The 23405-nt window shown below is 43.3% G+C and overlaps 2 protein-coding genes and 1 long non-coding RNA gene across 5 annotated transcripts in view; 1 reads left to right on the forward strand and 2 right to left on the reverse strand.

Moving 5' to 3' along the window:
- Nucleotides 1-1411: 1411 nt before the first annotated feature.
- LOC143442082 (uncharacterized) lies at nt 1412-3415 on the forward strand. Its single transcript, XR_013109996.1, has 2 exons — nt 1412-1570; nt 1927-3415. It is a non-coding gene; the product is annotated as an uncharacterized LOC143442082 (long non-coding RNA).
- Olfml3 (olfactomedin like 3) lies at nt 2423-5034 on the reverse strand. Its single transcript, XM_034501207.2, has 3 exons — nt 4826-5034; nt 3975-4257; nt 2423-3670 (listed from the first exon to the last, which is right to left on the reverse strand). Exons 1-3 carry the CDS (start codon nt 4973-4975, stop codon nt 2850-2852), a joined length of 1254 nt encoding a protein of 417 aa, XP_034357098.1. The 5' UTR covers nt 4976-5034; the 3' UTR covers nt 2423-2849.
- Nucleotides 5035-6859: 1825 nt separating this feature from the next.
- The window catches only part of Hipk1 (homeodomain interacting protein kinase 1), a 50214-nt gene continuing 33668 nt past the window's right edge, over nt 6860-23405 (reverse strand). For all 3 annotated transcript variants that reach the window (XM_076933047.1, XM_034499550.2, XM_034499551.2), the window contains 8 exons: nt 22009-22130; nt 20897-21031; nt 18232-18374; nt 17669-17851; nt 16770-16973; nt 14275-14516; nt 12454-12584; nt 6860-11532 (listed from right to left, as the gene is read on the reverse strand). In XM_076933047.1, coding sequence (XP_076789162.1) covers nt 11044-11532; nt 12454-12584; nt 14275-14516; nt 16770-16973; nt 17669-17851; nt 18232-18374; nt 20897-21031; nt 22009-22130 — 1649 coding nt within the window. In that variant the 3' untranslated portion in view covers nt 6860-11043. The remainder of the gene's footprint in view (nt 11533-12453; nt 12585-14274; nt 14517-16769; nt 16974-17668; nt 17852-18231; nt 18375-20896; nt 21032-22008; nt 22131-23405) is intronic.

The following is a 23405-nucleotide window of genomic DNA, read 5'->3' on the forward strand; positions in this document are numbered from 1 at the left end:
GAGGCAAGCACATTAAGATGAAAAGGAGAGCTTTAAACCGGGAGGCAGAGCGCTGGGGGCCTGGAGTGGGATGAGAAGGTCCTCCCCACCCCACTCCCGATGGCAGAGCACAGCTGGGCCAATCGTCGAAAGGACAGTGTCTCCAGAGCCATGACCCTTCTTAGTTTTTAATGGTGGGTGTCCTCTGGCCTGGGATTGGGGAAAATGTGGAACTTCTCTGTGGGCTTTCAACCTCACTCTTCTCCAGTAGGGTCTTGGTCTCCCATGTTCTTTTAGCCAACTAGAGGTCACAGCCTGTTTCAGCTAAGGGGAGGCCCAGTAAATGTGGGGGTGGGGCTGGTGGTAGGAAAGGCTGTCGTTTGATGGGATTCAGCTGCCAAGACTGTCGTCTCCTTAAGCAGCAGATAATTTCATTTAATGAATTTGGACAGTTCATGGGATCTACCCACACAGTACCTCTCAGCTTCTGAAATACTTCCAAAATAGCCCCCAGCCACTGTGCAAGAGCCAAAATGGGGAAAAAAAAAAAAAAAAAGACTTAGTCTTTGCCCTTTCACATAAGTCTATGTAAGCCTTTCCAAGGAAATTTTCAAACAAATCAACAACAACAACCAAAAAAAGCCAGTTGCTTTTTTTCCTTTCCCATTAAGGATTCTGGCAAACAAAGATGTCACAAGCACACACCAGTTTGAAAGACCCAGGCTGTAGAAAAATGCACCCATTTATTAAAGATACAATCCACACACTTCTTCCTACACTGATGTATACACTGATATTCCTACACTGTTTATATACACCACCTGAGCTAGCCTCCTTAGGGGCACCAAAAAGCTACTCCTACATCTACAAAACTCCACAGACCCAGTCCCACCCTCTTGGCAGACAGCCACACTGGGAAGGAGACAAGTGCTACCGCCATGTGATCATATACATGCGGTTGCATACAGTCATACAACACACACAGAGTTCCAGACAGTGCCCTTCTCGGTCTTTCTCATACACATAATCCCATACGGTGGCATGCACACAGCCTAATAGAGCCACTCATTTGTATACATGCAGTCTCACAGGGTAGCCCAGTCTCACAGCCATGCAGAGATGTGCACATGCACACTACGAGTGCACACAGTGCCACAGCGCCACACTGCACCTTTTCATCCCCTGGACCTGCTCTCAAGGCCTCCACAGAGAACTCCCTCCTCCACAGGCCTCCGATATGCCCTGCGTTGCAGCCAGATGTTCCGTGGGCAGACCCCTCTATGGGCTGACAGGCGGTGATTACTGTTGCCAGCCCCACATTAGGAGAGAATTGAATGGGAGAGGCCCCCACCCGCCTCAGACTCCCTACAATAGCGCCTTTGTGAGGTACTTTGCTGCCTTTCTTTCCTCTTCCTCACCAACCTACGTCAGGAGCAGCTCTGCCTGTGGAGAGAAGAAAGACAGACAAAAGGAGGAGTGCTGACTGATCCACCCCATCCTGGGGTGGAAGGAGGGAGGACTCTACTTGGGAGAGAAGGCTGTGTTCCTGTCCCCCTTCCTCCCTGGATAATCATCCAGAGGGCTGCCTGAGGTAAACTCCCCCACTGAAGCCAAGGCTTTTATCCATCAGCCAGCCTTATGTGCCTGTGAGTTGAACATGGAGATGAGCCCTGGGAAGGGACATCATGCAGAGACCAGCAGGTTCCCAGAGATGGAATCCAAAGCCTATTGTTCCTCCAGTCCTTCTTGGTTTGCCCCCTGCAGTCTGCTGCACAAGGTTAGGATATTAGACCAGCAGGGGTTAAGTTTCCAGGACTCCAGCTTCCAGGACTGGGGTAGGAGGGTGGGCAGCTGAGGGTGGAGAGAAGGAAAGTAGGGATGTGTTGGGGAGCTGGTGAGACCAACATCTGGGATGGTCACTGCCCCTCCTCCCTGCCCAAACCGCAGACGCTGTGGCAGCAGGAAAATCGGAGCGGCTCAGACCAAGGATTGTGCAATCCAGACCCAGGAAGAACCAGTGCTGGAGGTGGGAATGGGGACTTGGGCTCAGAGACAGAGGTGAGACTAGACACACATGTATACTGCTCACTGGGTTTCTACACAAGACTTCAAAGCCAGTAAGATCCACTTTCTGGTTCAAAGTCCACCAAGAGCTGGAATGAGAAGCCCTGGCTCTCGGCTCCAGTGTCCAGCAGTCAGAGGCTGTGCCGCTGCATGTTCTTGGCGGCTGCTGTAGAGCACAGTGGGGGTGGAGGGGGAGGCCTTTTGTCCAACCTCCTACAGTGCCCCACAGTAAAATGTGTAACTGGAGAAGTTCCCAAGGGAGCTAAGGGAGGCCAGCCAAGCCCTAACGTGGCTAAGGAGCAGAGACTGAGGCAGGAGGGAGAAAGCAGAGCCATGAGAACTCTGATCTGAGGGCTACCCCAAACACACGAGAGAGGAATGGTGGGTTTTCCGTTTAATGCAAAACGTTGCCATACAAAGTGGTGTGGGGAAAGTCCCATTCTCCCCTACATTGGAGGGAGGGTGGCGTTGTCTCTGAGTTCTCTCCCTTGGGTCATACTGAGGGCAAGAATACTGTTGCCCATTGTCTGGGGTTGGTTGACCCTATCCAAAGGATAGGGCTCTGAGTTTGGAAGGAAACTTTGTGGACACAGGGCAGGAGAGAAGATTTAGGGTGTTTGCTGTTTAGTTCTGAAAATCTACTCAAGATCTGCATAAAGCAGAGGGGCTATGAGAATTTGGTTATTGTTTAAAAATCAGGGTATGTGAGCCACTGTCACTGGCTCCATTTTGAAGAACGAACTGCAGGAGATCTCATAGGAATATCAATGTCTAGACATAAGAATCAAAAGCACAAGACTAGCTGCTTAAACTTCCTCCTCCTTCTTCTTCATCTCCAGTTTGTAGACAATCTGGTAGCCATCATCCCAGGCATACAGCTGGCGCTCACGGGGGTTATATCGAAGGCTGGCATGGGCACCATATCGGCGCGGAAAATAGGAGAGTGCCGCCCTTTCAGGGGCGAGAGTACCACTGGCATCAAATGAACACTGGATGCGTGCCCTGCTGGCAGGGCGGGTGTTATAGACAACGTACAGGGTCCCACAGATGACAAACGCAGCCTCTGCATTCTCTCTGGGACATGGTGTGTCCCACTGCTGCTCTGTGTCAAGTGTCTGCGGGTCTAACTTGGCTAGACACAAATGCCTGTCATCTTCCCGAGTGGCATAGACAGCCCAGAGGCCCTCCTCATCAGCTGCCAGGTCAATATATGTGTCTACTGTCAGCCCGTAGGGGGGTATCAGTCTTTCTGCAGGGAACACTGAGCTGTCCACCACTGTTCGGTTTGCCAAGTGAAATTTGATCAGCTGCAGAGTATCCTCCAATTCACCGCCCCCTCCAGGTCCTCCAGGAGGCCTGCGAGCATAATAAAGGAAGCCACCATACACCAGCTGCCCTGTGCCTACCCAGGGGAAGGGCACCCGAATTCGGGAAGCTTTCCGGGCAGCCATGGCAAGGGTGAAGTCACGCAGCCTTGGGAAGACAAAAGCTGTGTCGTTCTGTGTGCCATCTAACACATAGATCTTCTCTGCCGGCCCCAGCGGATCCTTGGTCCATAGGCCAGCTGAGCCACCAAATCGCTTCAGGATCTTCATTGACCTCACCTGAGAGACTGTGTAGCTACAGTCTGGTGGGGAAGAGAAGCACGGGGAAAGGGAATAGAGGTCAAGAGTTAGATATGTATATCAGGAGCTTCCCCCAGGGTGGGCCATCTGGAGAACAGAGAGACATTTTTCTGTGCTGTGTCCACTCACGGAGAATTGAAAGATGGAGTACCAATAAGGGATGGGTCTCTAGAAACTCTCAGTGGATTTGTCATTAGGGATTTCCTCAAAACATATTCTGCAAGATAGAGCTATGGTGGCTTGGGACAAGAAGGAAGGCAGGAAAAGGGGGTTCTGACATGCTTTGGACCCTGTGAGATCACTTACCTGTCACCATATCGTATTTCTCATTTCTTCGGCCCTTGCCTTTGGCTCCAGTTCCTCCAGTCACCTCATCCTGCTCTACACAGGGCAAAGCTGGGTTCTGCGTCTCCAGATAGTCTACCTCCCGTTCAAGACGGTCCACTCTCCCTGAGATGATGTCTGCCTCAGTTCTGAGTGTTTCCCGCTCCTTCTCTGCCACCTCCAGGAGAGGCAGCATCTTGTTTTTGAAGTCCCGAAGCTCAGCAGCATGCCGACTACTCTGATCCTGGCATTGGGCCAGCCGCTCCTGAAGGGATGGGGAGTCAGGGGGAGGGCAGGCTGCAGGGTTATAGCTCCTAGGCAAGCAGAGGCCCAACTGGGGAGTTGGGACCACTAAAGGGACAAGCTCAGCTATGCTCCCACAGCAAAGGAGACTAGTCAATGGTACCATCCCATCCAAAGAAGCTGGCTTAATTCACCTGAATAAGAGTCCTTCAGCCTGTGTTCTCAGTGATCTGAGCCTCCGGGAAATTGGGATGCTATAGACTTCAAACTGTTCAAAAGGGAGCAGACGTGGGGTGCGGGGAAGAAATGGACAGGAAGTTGCAGGCAAATTGCCTGGGAAACTTGAACAGTATAGCCTGATAATTCTTAAATGCAGCTCGATTCTGACTCCCATTCCCCCTGTCCCCTTATTCCATCTAATCCTGAGGGAAATGTGTTGCATTTATTTGCTGGGCAATTGTTTTATGTTGGGGAAATAAGAGTCTGTAATTAGAACTTCTTACACAGCCCGATCTTGTCACTCCCAAACCCCTTACAGCTAGTTGCACCCATAGATGTGGAATCACCCCAAAGAGAAACAAGTCCCTCACCTCTAAGGCAGCTAGTCGGCGTTCCATGTACTCCACAAGGTGGTGCTGCTGTCCCTGAAGGGGTCCCGTCCATGACAAGAAGAAGAAGAGGAGCAGAGGAGCACTGGGCCCCATGGCAGCTTTAAGTGGAGCCAGAGTATGAGTGTGCATTCGGCCTCTTTCCCTCCAGCCCGTTAGCTTTGGGGGCGGGGAGGGGGCGGTGCCTCCTCTTTCCCATCTCTGGTGTCTCTCACTACTCTGGAATGCTTTCAGTCTCTTTACAACCCCCACCCCCTCCTTCCCGCCTGGATTGATCAAACACAGATGGCCCCTTTGTACAGTCGCCAGAAGCCTTAACTACCAGCAGCTTAGACTTGTGAGCTCCTCAGGAAGGGGAAGAGATGGCAATCTGAAGGCAGAGACCTTCTGGAAAAGGAGCAAGATGCAGGAAGCTGAGACCCCAGGAAAACTCTACAAACTCCATTAGTTTTAGGAGAGGGCTCCCAGTGCTGACTTAGTAAGAAAGCGACACCCTTCATTAACCCATCCCTTCTCCAGCCATAACAAAATGGATTTTCTGCCTTGTTCAGTGAAGCTAGAAACACAGGAGATGAGGTTTGAGAGGATGGGGGTTGGGGGCAAAGGGAAGTCTAATTTCTATAGCTCATTGGCGCCACCTTGTGCTAAGTATCTGGCGCCATCTTCCATGGCAAAGAAATCAGGCTAGGACTTCACCATGTGGAAAAGCTCTACCCAAGCAAGTCAAATAGGTTGAATTTGCAGGCTTTTATTTAAAATACAGGGTTCCCTATAGAGTACCAAATCTCTGATCTAACCCAAGGAAAGGAATATAAAACTCAACAAAACCAGAGGTTGTTGAGAAGTGGAGGTGGTTTTTAAGCTAGCTGACTTAAATTAGGACCTGAGAGCTCCTTAACATGACTTTCCAGGTATTCCCTTGTCAACACAGGAGGGTGCAGCAAGGACATACTAATTTACATTCATGGATTTAGGGGAGAAACCTAAAAAATATATGTAAGACATAGTCTAAACCAAAACAAATATATTCTGACCTTCCTATCACTAGGAGAGAACAGACTATGCATCATCTTTCTTGGTTATTGTTCAGGAGGGTATTTCTAAATATCTCTCATTTCTTTAAAATTTTATGATTTCTTTTTTATTTTTTATACTTTTATATGTTTGAATACAGGTTATCTGCATGTGATACAGGTACCCATGGAGACCAGAAGAGTGCATCAGACCTTCCAGAGCTGAGCTAAAGGGGATTGTGAGCTGCCTGGTTGGTTGTTGAGCACTGAGCTCCTCTGCTCTCTCCAGCCCGTGTTTCTCTTTTCTACCCAGCTAAAGCTACAGGAGCGCTAGGCAGGAACATGTATCAAGAGAAGTCAAATAAACAGCATTTACGCAGGGACCTGCGTAAATCTAGACAGATTCCTGTTTCTTTTCAGGAGAAAATTTTGTTCACTTTGGAATCAAGAGAAATTTGATCAGAGGTTATCCTTGTTTTTAAAGATTTCATTATGTGTCTCTGTGTAGGTATGCATACACATACCCTCATAGGCCAGAACCCTGCAGCTGGAGTTATAAACCACTTGTGAGACTGGGTGCCGGGAATGGAACCCAGAGCCTCCATAAAAGCAACAAGTGCCTTACCACAGAGCCATCTCTAAAGAGGTGATAGCTCTAACAGGGCCAAAGGAGACAAATAAAAACATTTTTCTGTAAGTTTCATTTTCACTGTGCTCATTTGAATGTTTGGTGTCACATGCTAGGAAATGAAGTTAATTAGTTTGTCTCAAAAGCCATCTGCCTTTTCAAGGGGCCAGAGTGAGGAGTCCAGCACCCTCAGAAATACTTCACTCTTGGGAAATACTTCCCACAAAGCTGTATTCATTTCCATTATGGAGACATGTACAAAGAGGTTCTAATGCAACAGTGTTCTACTCATGTTTAAACAGAATGTTTAATCACTTCAAAGAGGCCATTTATTGGTCCCCTTTATGCCCTAACACAGAATTAAAAACAGCCATAGTCAGAAAATTTACCCATTTTATTGATGCATTGCAATTGCTCTACTTTTTACCATATTATGTAGAAAATACTGAAAATACAAGCTACTTTGTAAAACCAAAGACAACAACGAATCCAAAGATAAACTATGTATTACACAATGGACCCTTTTCCCATAGTTAGTATTAAACTTTAAATAGCTATTTCTTTTGTTAAAATGATTATTTTACATACTTCCTAAGTACACCTGCATTACAAACAGATCAGTAATTCTCAGAACTACTTGTTTCTAGAAGCTTGTTTTAAAAGGAAGCACACAACCAGAAAAGGGAGAAAAAAAAGTTTAAACCACACACAGTAACTAGCATATCAAATACATTTAATAAAGTAGGAATTCCATTGCAATATCAAGGATTCAAAGCAGAAATACTAACATTACATATAATGTACATAGAATGTACTGCTACATATAGTGAGATTATTTTTCAAGCTGAATTGAAACCACACATTATATAAAGTTTAGCAACAAACAACCATGGAAACATGGAGACATGCTGCACCATCCATCAGTTTAAAAAAAAAAAAAAAAAGTCAAAATACAAAGCAGGCTTGGCCATTCCTGTCACCGAGAAGCGATATCATTTCCTATCCTAAAACAAACCATCAACTAGTGGATTTCTGCATAACCATGCAGAATAAAACACACACTACTGTGCTGGCCTGGCTAAGCCCCTTTAGTGGAGAATGATGGATGAGCAACCACAAAAGCAGGCTCTGAATGGCCAGAATTGTTTAAAATGGGGTTCATATTCCTGGGGTTGGCATTTCAGCGGGACATGACAAGGATAACCATCTCCTAGTTGCAACTGGGAACTCTGGAGTGACTAGGTGTCCTGGTGTGCCTATGCAACCCTTCCCACTTCCTCTCTCAACTGGAAGGGAGAAACTGGAAATGCAAGTTCTAAGAGAGGGTTTAAAGCCTTCAGCTGTGCCAAGGTCAGGCAATGCGGACCTAGGTCAGCCGCTTACTAGGTACACAGGGCTTCCCTCCATGCCATCAGGGCAAGCAGTCAATGTTAAGCCCCGGGATGGAATAAATGTAAAACCACGTCTGGCACATACACATTCAGCAGACACAGGTGGGTTATTTAGGAACATCTGAAATGTCAGTTTGCAGAGTGACAGCCTCAAAGTCTGTAAAGTCACACTGCTAGCCACGTCTCAGGTAACCATGCGAGCTCCTAGGCATCCTCTTTTTCCCATAAATTTGAGACTCCCACCTTCAATAACTGCTCATTGGATGAGGTTATGGGGCAGGGGCAGGGTTGGTTTGTTTCTTCCCTGCATCTCATTCCTACAAAAACAATAAATCTTGTCCCTTGTAGAGAAAAGGTAAGGTAAAAAAAAAAAAAGAAGAAGAAGAAGAAGAAGTTTGACTAGAAGCTAGAACTGTATTTAAATACGAAAAAAACAGAATGCTTGAAGGAAAGGAGACATAAAAATCACACAGATTGACTTAAACTGTATAACACTAGTGACAAATTACACGGATGCATGGTTATCTTAACCAAGACTGCTGAACGCACAGCTTAATATAATGATTAAAGAAAAGACAACATACACCATGTTCCTGGCAGGCTACACTGACTACCTGCCCCGCCCTGGAAACCCTTACTCCCCATGATGAAGAAACTCCAAGTCCGTTGACAGCTCCTCGGGTGTTTCGCCTGGTTCAGAGCTTACTTGACCAGGCTCCATGAAATCTCCCACTCCATCCTGCACCTCCCTAACACCATCTCTATACAGAACCAATCCTAGAATTACCGCTCAAATATAATTTTCAATTCAGGTGGGCCACATCTGTAGCTTAGGGTTAACCTTCTCCCCACAAATGTTTCATGGGCAAGAATGTCCCCATTCCTAGTACCTTCAACTTGACCCAAATCCATGGAGGAGTTGAATACTAGGACAATTTCACAGCTTGAAGGGCCCCAAGAACAACATGTTGTTACAAAGAAACCTCGGGAATCTTGGTGATTCAAGAGGCTTTGCTTTCACTGATTAAGAAACCTTTCTCTGAGCTTCTTGTCACCAGTAGTTCTATAAAACCCTTCTCATAGTATGGGGACATTTAATTAAGCAATACAACAGGCTCTTTGGTATAAACACATCTGTTACATGCTAAAAAAAAAAAAAAAAAAAAAAAAGCAAAGTTTACCAGTAAGGACAATGCACAGAAAGGACTGTCACGTGGAAAAGAGGAAGAGGAACTCCCACCCTAAGTGACTGCACACACCTTCAAATATGTGTATGTAGCACTGCTTCCTGAACTCTCACAGAAGCCAGGCAGCAAGGCACAGTGAGAGCCACACTGGGGAGCGCTTCTGTGAGAACTGAGTTGAAGATCCAAAATGGAACCAGACAGAGGCGGCAGTAGAGGGGGAAAGCTGCAGCTTTGAGTTTCCACTGTCGGAAGGGAGACTGAGAACGATGCATTTACACAACACAGCTACTAAACCTGTTCTGTTAAATCCCAGCGAACAGCTTGGGTCCACTGGGGCTTGCTGGTCATCCTAAGGCAAGCTCACTGTAAACTCTATTAACCACTACATTATCATATAAGGCACTACAATAAGGGGAGAGAGGAGAGGAAGGAAAAGACACACACTGGACAACTCCTCACCAGACACACCTGTGCAAAACAATCCCAAGGGTCTCCTCTCTTTGCAGGCAATGCCCCTGCTCACTCAGCACTACAGTAATATGCTCTAATAGAATTGCAATTAGTTCACATACATTCCAACAAGTATCAGTTCATTTTGGTTTAAATACAATGGAGACATAGTCTATCTCCGGGGTAACACTGGAGGATCAGATACACACTAAATACACAATTCAAGTGTAATCACTACACATTTGATTACAAATAACATTTGGGGTTAGAGGAAAAATTGTTATATTTCTTCTAATCAATATGTACATATTTAATTATGCAAAATATTAAAACACCACCATTACAAAACTTCTAAAATATTTTTAAATTCAGTAATAAACTTTTAAAATATTTTCTGCAGTTCCTACATGCACTTATTATATAAGTCTTAGTAAGAGAGCATTCAATCTGCTGTTGGCATACAAAGGAAGCTACTTTAAAGTATAAAAGCTACACACAACTTATCTGGTTTTAGTTTCTTTAGCTTTCCCCTCAAAGAAGTCACATGAAACAGAAGGGAGAGATGAGGAAAACACAGAAGTGTAGTATTGAAAATTCATAGAAATTTTAGGCAATGTTCATCAGTGCCAGTATCTCATCCTAGAGAGAGATTTTACATACTATTGTATGCAAAAAACCACCATACACTTACACTGGCTTTTCTAGTAGAATTTAAGTTAACCCAGAGAGAGAAGGAGGACTTGAAAACAATGATCTAGGAAAGACTCCATGGTGCTTCATTTAGAATGAGCCCTGGGCAGTCCTCACAGGCGACCAGCGGCGGCGGCGTCTTTTTAGTGCTGCTCATTAGGAACACAGCAGCAACTGCACAGGTCTCGGTGCTCAGCTAGTTTTACATAACGTAAAATCATAACGACTGCCCAATAAGGATAGCACGACACGAACAATAAAGCACTGTAAGTTTCCATGTGCCATAAGCAAAGATCAGCTCTCGAGGAAAAGATGCCTGATAGCAGAGTACAGCCTGTGTAAGCTGCTTTCACAATAAAAGAAAGGCAAGGAAGTCTTGCTTTTTAGTTTTTTAAACAAACAAAAAGTAATGACTCTTTCTCATCTGTTACAAGACTTCAAATCCTTTATCAGCATTTTCCCTCGAAAAGAGCTTTACTTGTTTTTTTAAAAACATTTATAGAAACAAGTCAAAGAGACCAAATGTATGACAGAGGGTAACTTCAGAACGATCTTTCTTCCTTGGTAACTGCAGAAGATGGGCTTCTGAGCTCTTTCAATGTCCAAAAATGCTGTCACAAGAATAAAGAATTTAAAAATAGGGCAGACTTGGGAGACTACAACAATGCAGTCAACACTGTGAGCTGTTCCCCAGAGAAAAGCCTTCTGCTTCAGTGGGCCCCTGCAGAACGAGCTGCTGGCTAGGAACTTTCAAGAGGAGATAATGGAGCCGCTCTCCAGAGCCCATCAAGAACTCAGGGCTAGTAGCAGGCAGCCATAGAGCCTCCCCCGTGCTCATCAACTACAAGTAAGAATACTGACTGATCTTGGTAGGACTCAGTGGGTATCCAGTGTAAATTGTTGAGCCTCGGGAAGACCCAATGTAGGACTGAGTGGCAAACTGGTGTTGGTACTGAGCAGGGGCCACACTGGCAGAAGTGAGGAGGCTAGGCCCAACACTGACAGGAACCTGATGCACCAGAGTGCTAGGGTGGGTGGTATAAGCTGCAGCATGCCTTGAGGAGCCCTGGGGGGAGAAAAGATGAGCAATGGAACTGGTGGAACCCAATGCAGCAGCAGAAGTGGGGGCAGCGTACGTATACAGGTGAGGCTGGCCTGGCAGGTGAGCAGGGGCTGGGGCCAAGTGTGGGTGACCCGTCGAGTGCAGTGGGCTGCCATGCTGGAAGGCGTAGGGGGCTTGGGAGAGCGGGGCCACAAATGCCTGCTGTCTGCGGGGAGCAGGGTTGCTGCTTCTTTCCTGCGAGGTTGAAGCTGACGATGACTGCTGGTTCTGGAAGGAGGAAGAAGGGAATGAGGAATCTTGAGGTCATTCTGGTTCATGGCGCCAAAGGCCTTGAGTTTCTCACATGTACTGTTTTTGGACTGCCTTGGCACAGAATCTCCCAGTCAGGCAATGGAAGCTAATTGAGCCAACTACGCCTCTGTCTCTTGGAAGAACAGGTCCTAACTTAGCTCAAGAAAGCAACAGTTTGCTCATAAGTATAAAAGTATACGGGAGGAGTGGAGCATCTTCCACACCTACAGGTTAGTAACTTAACTCAGCCTGCCCTGGAATCAGTGGTTTTTTGCTGACTGACTTTTCTTCTGTTTTCTTTTGCTCTCCTCTAAGCATGCCTCAGCTCTCTTAAGTGTGAAACCTCAAGGATGTGCATTAACTCAGCTTCCATTTGCACCTGCATGTGTTCTCCACTCTCTCCCATACAGCTAAACCCTCACTCTAACACTCACTTCTGACAGACAGCACACAAGCCCCAGAGTTTTAGCTGAGAAAGTAGGGAACAGAAATGGAATAAAGTACCCCTCACTATCCCATCAGAGGATCACATGGCAGGGCAGGGTATGTCCCAAACTCTAGGCGCCATCAGGATTAGAACCAGCCAATTTAAGTAAGTGGCTTTCTCTGCCTTGACTCGGGTAAACAGGGTAAGGTTTAAGTTACTTATGACCTGAGGATAAAGGAAGAAAATCTGGTTCAATGCATGTATGGTGGTGCAGTACACCCCCTATACACTCACTGATAGAATGAAGAGACATAGCACATGCATGAACGACGTCGGCCACAGAACACCAGATGTTTGACACAAAAGGAGCTTCATTTGGCTTTATTCAGCAGTCCAGCCAGAAGCGGGGTTCTCCAAAGAGTAACAACAGGGAAGAACTCAAACAGAAGGTAGCAGCCCATAGCGCTTACCTGGCTAAGGTTGAGTGGCTGCACTGCGCTGGCTCCCCCTCGTTGAGCTCGATACCCTGTGGGAGTGATACAGCATCCTGATGACTGCCCACTCACTGAGGCCACTGGCTTGGTCTTACTGCTAAGGAGACCTAAAAAGGAGCCAAGGTTTAGAAGCACTGACTTAACCTTAGAGCATCACATTAGTCCACACTGTCTGTCATTTGCAAGAGTTGGTCTCAGTATATTTTACTTCCTCAGTGACATTTGTCCAGAACAACAAAAACTGCTTTATCCATCTCTTTTCTGTGTTGCCACAAACCCCACAGAGATCCTTAAATAGCAACCTAAAACTATCTGATGTCTTGTTACATATAAGGAAACACTAGCAGTACAGAGGACACACTCCGTGCCCCCAGTGAGCCTGTAGTTTTATGCTAGATGAGATTAAATAATCTCATGACAATGAGAAGCTGAGATATTGGTGATTCTCAGAATATTTAAAGGTCCAAAGGGTTTAAAATGAAGGCAAACTTCTATCCTTTGGGGTATGTACTATCTTCACATTCTAAGAAATTAAAGGATGGTAGAATATAAAAGCTGTTTCTCAGTAGGAAAACTGGAATGTGGGATATTTTAAGGATAAATATTATTAAGGCATAAATCTTAATAATTATATTCAGAAACCTGGCATCAGGATGTTCTACCTTGTCTTCAAGGCAGCGAACTATTTCTATGGAGGAGAAGCACACTGACTTAACACAAGTGTTCTTAAATTAGAACCCTTTTATGGCCTATATGCAGTAAGTAGCACAACCTATAATAAAACCCTACTTAAGTGTAAGACACAGATGGCTATTCTAACACCAAAAGCCATCCCTCTCTCCCTTTGCAATAAAGTTGCCGATGGGAAGGCAGCTGCCAACAAGACTGCCTTTCCTGGGTCTCTCTACATCTGGAGGTTAAGAAAGATTTTATCTCCTCCAAACTTCTGACAGGATGCTAAGAATTCCAAGGTTCTGGTCCTTAACTCCATGCAAGCCTAACAACCAGAGTACTTGCAATGGGAGTGATCTAAGTAAAAGTAAGCTTCTGCTATGAGATTTGGACTTGTTACTGTGCTAGTACTGCTCAACTAATAACATACAACTACACGAAGGACCCTGAGCTCACTCCAACAACAAAGTGGATAACAGTAACTAGGTGAAAAACAAAACAGCATTACTGCTATGACTGAAAGTCTAAAGAGCATGTTAAAGTCATTTTTTTAAAAAAGATTTGATTTTTATCTATGTGTGTACACGTGTCTATGTTTGAGGATGCCCAGAGTCCAGAGGCCTTACTTCCCCTAGAGCTGCAGTTATAAGGTAGTGGTAAGGTGTGCTGCCTGATGTGGGTAACAGGAACCAAATGCAGGTCTTCTGGAAGAACAGCAAGCACTTTTAACCACTACCTCATTATCTTCAGCTCCCAGTCATCTTTAGTGTTACCAAGTCCTTTCTACTCTAGATAATTAAGTCCAAATTAGGTGTAGCAAGCCTAACTAACTGCTTACTAGATTTTTCCTGCTACTCAAGTATGTCTTATCAATTTTTCTTACCAGAGGCAAATATATTGAAAACACTATGCTGACACCAAACACAACTTCATTCCCATATTAATCCAAGCAAATAAATGTAGGAAGATAAATTGATCAAACAAAATTTCCTATTACAGAAAACTGACTTCTGAATTAATTAAAATTATCTATGTTTAGTTTTAACCACTGACATAGTATAACTAAATATTAAATATATGCACATCCAAGGGAAATTCAATTCTAAATGGGAAGATCTTCCTTACCTGAGGCCTGTGTTGCTACAGTGCAGTCGCCAAGCTGTGTTTTTAAAGGAGGCACAATGATAGTACGGGTGCCAATGCCATCTGCTGCAGTTCTGCCAGGTCCCTCCAGAAGTGTCCCACTGTTGCCCCGCAGAGCATTCAGAGTGTCTGTGGGATATGGGCTGCTCAGGGAAGAATCGGAGTCCGGAGAATCATTGACGGTAACATAACTGATGACATTAGACCTTGCCTTCAGGTTCGAGCTGAGGAAAAGAGAATGCAGACAGTTATAACTGCCCTTTTAAGCGATGTGTCCTACTTGGTCTGTAGTTCTCTCCTGACAACGATGACAGCAGCCACAGCAGCTAATGTCTTAAGTATTAATCTGCATCAGGCACGGCTTTAACACACTGTAACTAGCCATGGAATCTTTTCAATCCTGCCCAATAGGCACCATCACCCCATTTTGTAGATAAGGAAATTAAAACATAGTCAAGAGATCTATACAAGGTCATGCAAAGAATAAATGGTAAAAACAGCACTCAGACCCAGGACAGAATGATCTTGGAGTCCGAGATTACCCATGCTGCCTCTTAGCTATTCTCACATGTAGTTCTGACTGTAATAGTCTTCAAGCACTGCTTTTTCTCCTTTATCATCTCCTTATACTCAATGTTCCTGTCTTTAATCAAACTTCTCACTATAGGTTTGGTTTTGTTTTTCATTTGTTTGAGGCAAAGTCTTGCCATGCAACCCAGTATGGCCTAAAACTCAAAATCTTCCTGCCTCTGTTTCCCAAATACTAACATAACAAGTGTGTACTATACCACCGTGCCCAGCTTCACTGTTTTGAAAAAAAAAAAAAAAAAAAAAAAGATTCCTTCATGACTCACTTTACCATCCTCAACTTTCCTTATTTTTAATAGGCTTGGCTTCAGTCAGAGAAATCATGGGGGCTACACTTTACATATAATTTTTGCTAATAGTCTATCACTTTCTTTCACCAAAAGGTTTATTTTTTTCTTTCTCTTCCCCAAATCAGTTCAATGAGCACTTTCAAAACCCGAGTTGCAAGTTCACCTAATAGGCCTGAAATGTTTTTCTAACTTTTTCTAAGCTCATTTTCTAAGTTCATTCAAACTTCACTTAGCAACTGGGGACAGTTCACTAAGAGTGCTTGTTGCCCTTTCAGAAGTCCAGAGTTCAGTTCCCAGCACCCAAGTCAGGCAGGTCACACTCGCTCTAACCCCAGCTTCCATAGGCACCCAAGCATAAAAAATAAATCTTTATCTTATTTTTTACTTGTTTATTCATAATTTTTTTTTAAAAGACAGGATCTCACTGTATAGCCCCCTTGGCTGGCCTAATATTTGTAATGTAGATCAGGCTGGCTTTGAACTCATTATAGATTTGCCTGCCTCTGCCTTTTGAGTACTGGAATTAAAGGCATGTGCCACCACACCTGGAAATTAATAAATCTTTAAAGCTCACTCAGTTATAATTTGGTAAAGTCTCTTAATTCACTTTCATATGTGACATCTACCTTTGTACCTTCCAAAAGCTTAATAAAGACCGTCACACAGATCCATCGAGGCCCCGCTGCATATTCTTAGACTTACCAGTCCCCCTCAGGAAACTGGCTAGTTAAGTAAGGACGGTACTGTGGCTCGAAGACAAGAGTCCCCAGAAGCCGACTGGGTTCCCAGTTAGTGGTGTCAATGCTTGGGAAGGTTATGGAACCTTCTGGAGGTGGAACTTTGCTAGAGAAAGCATACCACTGGAGCAGGTTTTGAGATTTTATAGCCTGGCTTCACTTCCTGTTCTTTGTCTGCTTCCTCAATGTGCATCAAGTATGCTCAGCCAGCTTCCTGTCAGTGCAGACCCAAACTCCTGCTTCCATGTCTTCCCCATCATAAGACTGACCATATTTATGTTCTCTCAACCTCTAAGCCAAAATGTACCATTTCGCTTCTAAGTTGCTTTTTTGTCAAGATGTTCTACACAGAAAAATAACTAATATACTTGGCAAAAATGCTAGATAAAAGGAAATAAGCTGATATTCAAATTCTTCAGCTTTCAAACCATATAAGGGGAAGTGTCCTATCTCTCCCAAGGATGCTTTCTCAGAATAAGATATAAGTTTCAAATACTCTATCTACCTAATTCATTACAATGAACTGTTCTTCATAAACTCCTGCTATGTCTGTTTTCAGGATAAGCTCCTTGAAGGCAAGAATCATTCCTGCAGTTTAACATGTACTTCAAGGCAGAGCAGCCATACAAACTTAATTTAATTGATGAATAACATTAAAGAAAACCTGACAAGGCTCAGTTATGAGAACTTCTGTATTTGACTAACTAGCCAAGGCTATACTTACAAATTACTTTTCCTCTATCTGTTCTTTGTTGTTATTTTCAGTCAAAATTATCCTTGAATAGAGCTATCAGTCAAAGACTAAAGGTGTGCTGACGTTAACAAAGGCAGACAATGCCTGGCAACCATTTGCCTCGCTTACCTATTGGGCTTGTATTTGTTGTCCTCTTCTTCATCAGTGTCACTGCGAATAGTGATGACACTTACAGGAGGGCTGGGGGTGTCTGGAATGATGATTGGCTGGTGCTGCTCTTGGACAGGGACTAGGGAATTATAAGATGTGGTACGGAGAGGACTACTCCCAACCAGAGAGTACACTTGAGAAGGCAGAACTTCCAGAGAGGATCTGTGAGAAAGTTCACAAGGTAAGACTAGCTGCCCTTGCCCCACCCTTTTGACTGCATATCCCTTCCTCTGACTTTCTAATTGCTTTCCAGCTCTTCTTTACCTAATCACTAATGCATTTAACTATAAAAGTTCTAATAAAAAAACAAATGATTCTGGCTACTGTTCCAATAAGAACATATTTCCAAAGATTAAAAATTTGTATTTTTATGCACCTCTGTCCCCAGGTTAAGTTTTACTCTATAAAAAAGTAGGAAGAAAAATGAACATGTCTGGCCAGAAGGCTCAGTGCTTGCTGCCCCAACCTGATAGCCTGAGTTCAATCCCAGGGACTAAAATGGTAGGAGATAATTGACTCTTGGACACTGTCCTCTGACCTACATATATCTGCCAAGGCATCTTCACCACACACACACACACACACACACACACACACACACACACACGCTTCACCTCAAATCACATCACACAAATAGTAAATACAACAAAAAGTTAAAACATTATAAAAGTGGCCTGGATCCAAAGTGACAGCAGATACAAAAGATGATCATATCAAGGACATACTGCCCAGATGAAAAGCTCATACTCAATTTGACAGGTACTTGCTACTTCAAACCTAAAATACCTATACTATGATAATCAACGCCGACAACACAAGTCTCCAGGTTTTAAGCACAGGTCCTAACATAGACTTACTTGGATGAGACTGGAGCAGACTGCTTATTCTTCTTTGAAGGGAGGGAACTAGACTGTTGTTGTCTGACAACATGGGCAACACCAACATTCAGAGGCTGAGCAGTGGCCAAGGTCACATGGTTAGTCAGCAAAGATGGCTGTTGCATGATAGTGCTGTACTGGTTGCCATGAGAGTGGGCATTCCTATACCAACAAAGAAACAAAAGAGTGACTCCCCAAACACTACAATACTGGACCAAATGGGTATTAGAGCGATTTATGTACAGCTATGTTTTACTTATTACAGTCAGTTGCTGGGACTGTAAGGCTTTAAGATCTCTTTAAGATCTCTTTCCAATCACTTAAGGCTCTGTTTAAATATGAAGTATGAAGTATTTCATTAAATATGAAATATATTTCAAAAATATTTTCTACTTTTCTTACAACTCTTTTTCTAGACTGATGACTCCTTTTCTCAAAGGATTTCAAATATAAGATTTCCTTTCTTTCTAGTCTCTTGATATCAAGTATTCCTACTCTGTAGGCTCCCAGAGGGAAGGGGGCAGGAGGTTTCTTGTGCTTACCTCCAGTCAGCTAGCTGCTGGCTGCTCCCCATGGCCTCTGGAATCACTGCAGTAGGCTGGACAGAGTTGTGGAGAGCTACCCCAGGCAGCTGCTGCCAAGCTGAAGGCAGGAGAATTTGTTGGGTTCCTCCAGGCCAGGCTTGCTGCAAGAAAACACATAAAAGATCCAGACTTGACTCATTCTTAGCTTTTTATCTTGTCTTTCAGATGAAAGAAAAAGTTGTATCTTAAAAAAAAATGTTTGTAGATTGTTAACTTGCAGAGATTAAAAGAGAGAGAGAACGTGCAGAGGGCTTACTCCTGACTTAAGAGCTATGAAGGGGAAAGTGGCATGCTGATGTGCCTCTGGCCATCAGCACAACCTGACCAGCAGGGTACTAAGAAACAAAGGTCCCTGCAGCTATGGGGTTCTGTTCTGTCAAAAAAGGGAACCTGGAGGTTCAAGTAAACCCTAGTGAAATAATATATTTTTCACAAAAGCCTGTAGGAGGACTCACTTAGAAAATAGAAATTCTAAGATTTGAATGCCAATCAGATAAGACAACAGATCAATTCAACCCTAAAATATATGGCAGAACTGCTCCATTTATTAGAAGGGTAGAAAATATAACAGACATGGATGACCAAATACCAATGCTTTGGTAAATAAGCTGATACCAGCAAAAGAGAGCTAAAAACATTACTTTTAGCTATCTGATAGAATTAAAAATTAAGTCAATGAATAAAGATTTTTCTAAATAATTTTAAAAACACCACATTGTTTATAAAGGTTGCCAAAAATGAATGTTTTATGTATCATTTGTAGAAATGCATTTTAGCACAAAATTGATCACTACAGGAAAATAGAGTACTTCTAGTTTTTAAGAAACAATGATGGTGCTTGATAGACTAACAAAATGCATTTTCTGAACTTCTTACAGAAACTGGCACTTTCTGAAAAAATATGTAACAGCAAGTTTCCTTTTTAAACCTGAGTTCGGTAGTGCAATTAACCTACTAAGGTACATATGGTTCTGTTTCACGAATTTCAAATTGCAAGCCCATCAAAACAGTTTCAAAAATATTTCTGCAAGTAACAGACCCACTTGTTACAAATACTGGTTCCAAACAAGAAGCCTTCTGAGCAGAGAAACTGCAAACATGTCTGCTACCATAGGCAGAATTTAAAACAGAACAGAACAGAACAGAGCAGAGAATAAGAGCGGATGTTAAGTTACACCATGCGTCTTTCCATAAGCCAAGACCTGCGCAAGACAAAGCGTGTAGTTTAATACAGAGCAAGATGTAACATTCCAACGTGAGGCAGAAATCTGGCGTTCCAAGCGACGAACTGTTTTGACAGAGGAAGAACAAAAATATGCAAAGCTTAACAAATGGCTAGAGCAAACTTAAGAAGAGCAGCGAAGGTGAAAGGTCAACTGACATTTCTAATCTCAAAACTGTAAGTGAGCAAATTAAAAGGTGGGCCAACCAAGTTGGAAATATCTGACTCCCTAGCACTCAGGTTTTATGCTTATGAGAAACAATCCACAGGTGGCAAAAACACTTTTAAACTAAAAACCAAACAAGTTCCATGCAAGTATGTTTCTGAAAGTGTTTTCATTCATGAATAATTGAGAGATAACAGAAATTTAAATCCACTGTGAAAGATAAACACCAGGAGATTCAAAAGTATCATTTTCGTCTGCAGAGGCTTACCTAATTTTAAATTTCAAATAATGAAATGTTGGATTTGAAATAGATAATTCTAACTCACCAAAATAAGCCAAAACAAAACACAGCCTCAGTCACTCTGAAGGTTACAAATCCTAGAATACACTTCAAAGCCAGCTGCCTCGTTGTTTCCATCTCTGAGTTGGACACAGCCACCACTGCAGCTAGCTCCACTGATTTCCCCTCAGGACTTCTAATAACAAAGATACTGTATTTGCAAGTTTGTCAGTCATATTTCCATCTTTGTATTGCAATTTATTTATAGCATAATTTGCCATAACAATCCCTACAGATAGGTTCACCTTTAATTCTGATGCTCAGAATGATCGAAGTGTATTTTAAAGGGAACCTCCTTACATGGAAGATGAACAGTGCACTGACCATGTGCAAAAGCACTATCTCAGACAGTCACAGAAGGAAGTGCATGTGACAAGAAAGCCACACGTTAAGACCATTGTAAACATTTCTGGACACACAATGTTTTAGGAGATTAAAATAACAAAAGGGAGCAGCTAGCTTGACAGGGAGTTCAAATGTTGGCATCTGGATACCTGTGGCAGGGCCAAAGGGAAGGCCATTTCCTTCCATCTCAAAAGACAAGGGTGAGTAAGAGAGGGCAGAAACAGGTAGGAGTGTTGACGCTCGACTGTGGCTACACAGAGAGCTTTAACCACACTAGGCTTGCAAAGAAGAACCACATTGATCCTCAGAGTCAAACAGTGTTTCAGCAAATGTGGGAGGAAACAATGAGACATTAAAGATGTAGCAAGGACACAGCCACAAGATGGCACATGCTTCCATGCCCTCTGCAAAGACTAAGCTAATTTTTTGTTTTTTGTTTTTTTTTTAATGAGAAAACCAGAAGAACAGAACAAAAACAAACAAAAATAAATAAATAAATAAACAAAACCAAAGAAACTCCGTTAGTAACACAATCAAGTGAGGGAATTACCAGTACAGCAGCAGTCTGTTCAACCAGCGCCGGCCGGCCTGCTGCGCAGCTCAGGGTAAAGGGCACCGCATACTGCGGTGTGATGGTGGCTACTTGAGGGTGGAGAGTTGCTACCATTAGTGGTGTACAGCTTCCCTGAAATGTAGATTAGGCAGGTGAGTGAATAAACACCAAGGCAGGTTATCTGGGTTCAGAAGGGCTCGCATTCCCCCCAAGTCATTACTGACAATGAACTAACTTCCTATCACCTAAACGCACAAGGCAAACACAACTTTTACTTTTCAGCTGTGAGTGGCTTTAGCCCACTAAGCCAAAAGTCAATGATATCAGGTAAAAAGAGGTATAGGAATCATTCTTGGACCATATTCAGAACATCCTATAAAACACAGGCATTTCATTTATGAAGAAATCTTCCTTCTACTCACAAAATAAGTTTTTAGATTTCAGAATTGCTTGTATGTCGTGGACCACAAACATTTTTTTAAAGTGTAATGTAGACATACATATCCTTCATGATTTTGTCTATGACCTTAGTTTCTCAATCATCTGGAAAATATAACATTTCAAAGTTTTCTACTAAACACACGGAATGAAAAATTATAATATTTGAGGAGGTAGACTGATATGAATGAAACCTTACATTTTACAATAAAAAATTCTGTGTACTATTATGACCACTTCTCAATGTACAGAATGTCATCTCTACAAGTCTAAGGAGGTAATGAGAGAGTTGTACAAGACAGGAATAAGTATTCTGTTTTGTTAGGGATATTTCATTTTTAAGACATCTGAATCATGAGCAAGAAAGATCTTTTTTAAATTATTTATTTATTTATTTTTATTTATTTCATTTATGTGAATACACTGTAGCTGTCTTCAGACACACCAGAAGATGGCATCTGATCCCATTGCAGATGGTTGTGAGCCACCATGTGGTTGCTGGGAATTAAACTCAGGACCTCTGGAAGAGCAAGCAGCCTTAACCTCTGAGCCATCTCTCCAGCCCCAAGAAAGATCTTATAGTCAAAGAAAATATTACTTTTTTTTCTGGACAAAATATCTGATTCTCAATAATGCTTCAGCAATACTGTGTACACTATTCTGGCTTTTACCTGTGTGAGTACTCCTGACTGTATCTGTAGTGGCTGAGCAGCGGGCGCCTGGGGTACAATTGGCACAGCATTATCCATCCTCACAGGGAATCCAGAATGTTTTGTTGTTGCTTGTAGCCCAGCTGGTGGAGAAAACATCAAAGTTAAATCACTTTGCTGGGTCTAAATATACTGTGGGTTGTTACTGTGTGGGAGGGGTCTGTTAGCTTTTATTCACTGCTCAGGTTTTAGTTCTAGACGCTTAAGACAAAGCCTTTCCACTCACAAAGATACCAGAGGTAAGAAAAGGAGGCTATTCCCTTCAAGGTAAATTAGTGGAAGGGATTTAATACAGGGAATATAAACCCTTCCTGTTACAATGCTTATTCCATCCCATTATCAGTACAGGTGAAAGCCACACCACCTTCACTCCAAAGTCACATTTACCTTTCAGTCACTAGGGGAATGGGAAGGAAGAAAGTGCTTTCAGACTGTAATCTATCAAAAACAGAAAACTGAACATCACTCAATACTTTTATACTGTTATCTTCTTGTGTTGAATGCCTTAAAAAACATTTTTCTCCTCAAAAAAATATATAACCTAGCTCAAAAATTAGTTACATGTCATAGCTAAAGATGAAAGTAAAGTCAATAGCAAAGAAGAAGAATGCCTAGAATAAAAAGTAGGCATGCTGGCTTCTAGAAGCCTACTTCTTACTCCAGAAAGTGGCTCTTTGTTAGCTTCTCCTCTCACTCTCCTAGTCACAGGGCAGCTGGGAAAATGAACTGCTGCTTGTGAACAGTGCCTGTATCTTACTTATCTCAACTAACTATGCTTTTGGCATAAGCGACATTTCCTGTAAATATCATTGTCTTGTTCTGGGGGAAAGGGCCCCACACAGTTCTTCCTGTCAAGTCTACAGAGCCCGGGGAGATTTCTACATACATACCTACCCTCCTGTCAGCACTTTCACCAGAGTTTATGTTTTTGTCCTGTCTCCCTCCTGCCTATTAATGCCTGCAATTCTGCTAAGTGAAGGCACTATGGACAATCTTTTTTTTTTTTTTTTTTTTTTTTTTTTTTTTTTTTTTTTTGGTTTTTCGAGACAGGGTTTCTCTGTGTAGTCCTGGCTGTCCTGGAACTCACTCTGTAGACCAGGCTGGCCTTGAACTCAGAAATCTGCCTGCCTCTGCCTCCCAAGTACTGGGATTAAAGGCATGCACCACTGCCCGGCCACTAAGGACAATCTTAATCCCTCTCTGCCTCTTCCCTGACTCCAGCCCAGCAGTGTCTTTGCATGGAGCCACAACTAGTACAACTCTGTGATCTTCCTGCTTCAGTCTCTCAAATGCTGAGACTACAGGTGTGAGCCACTCTTCCTGGCCTACTCTGAACATTACTATAGAGTGCCATGTGC

This window comes from Arvicanthis niloticus, chromosome 4 (genome assembly GCF_011762505.2).
Source record: "Arvicanthis niloticus isolate mArvNil1 chromosome 4, mArvNil1.pat.X, whole genome shotgun sequence".
Taxonomy (NCBI): Eukaryota; Metazoa; Chordata; class Mammalia; order Rodentia; family Muridae; genus Arvicanthis; species Arvicanthis niloticus.

What these genes read in the sequence shown, in the direction of transcription:
- Olfml3 (XM_034501207.2), bottom strand. Translation starts at nt 4,975, where the DNA reads ATGCACACTCATACTCTGGCTCCACTTAAAGCTGCCATGGGGCCCAGT. An exon ending in GCCGACTAGCTGCCTTAGAG is followed by an intron (nt 4,258 to 4,825) that starts GTGAGGGACTTG and finishes CCATCCCTTCAG; the next exon opens with GAGCGGCTGGCCCAATGCCA. An exon ending in GAAATACGATATGGTGACAG is followed by an intron (nt 3,671 to 3,974) that starts GTAAGTGATCTC and finishes CTTCCCCACCAG; the next exon opens with ACTGTAGCTACACAGTCTCT.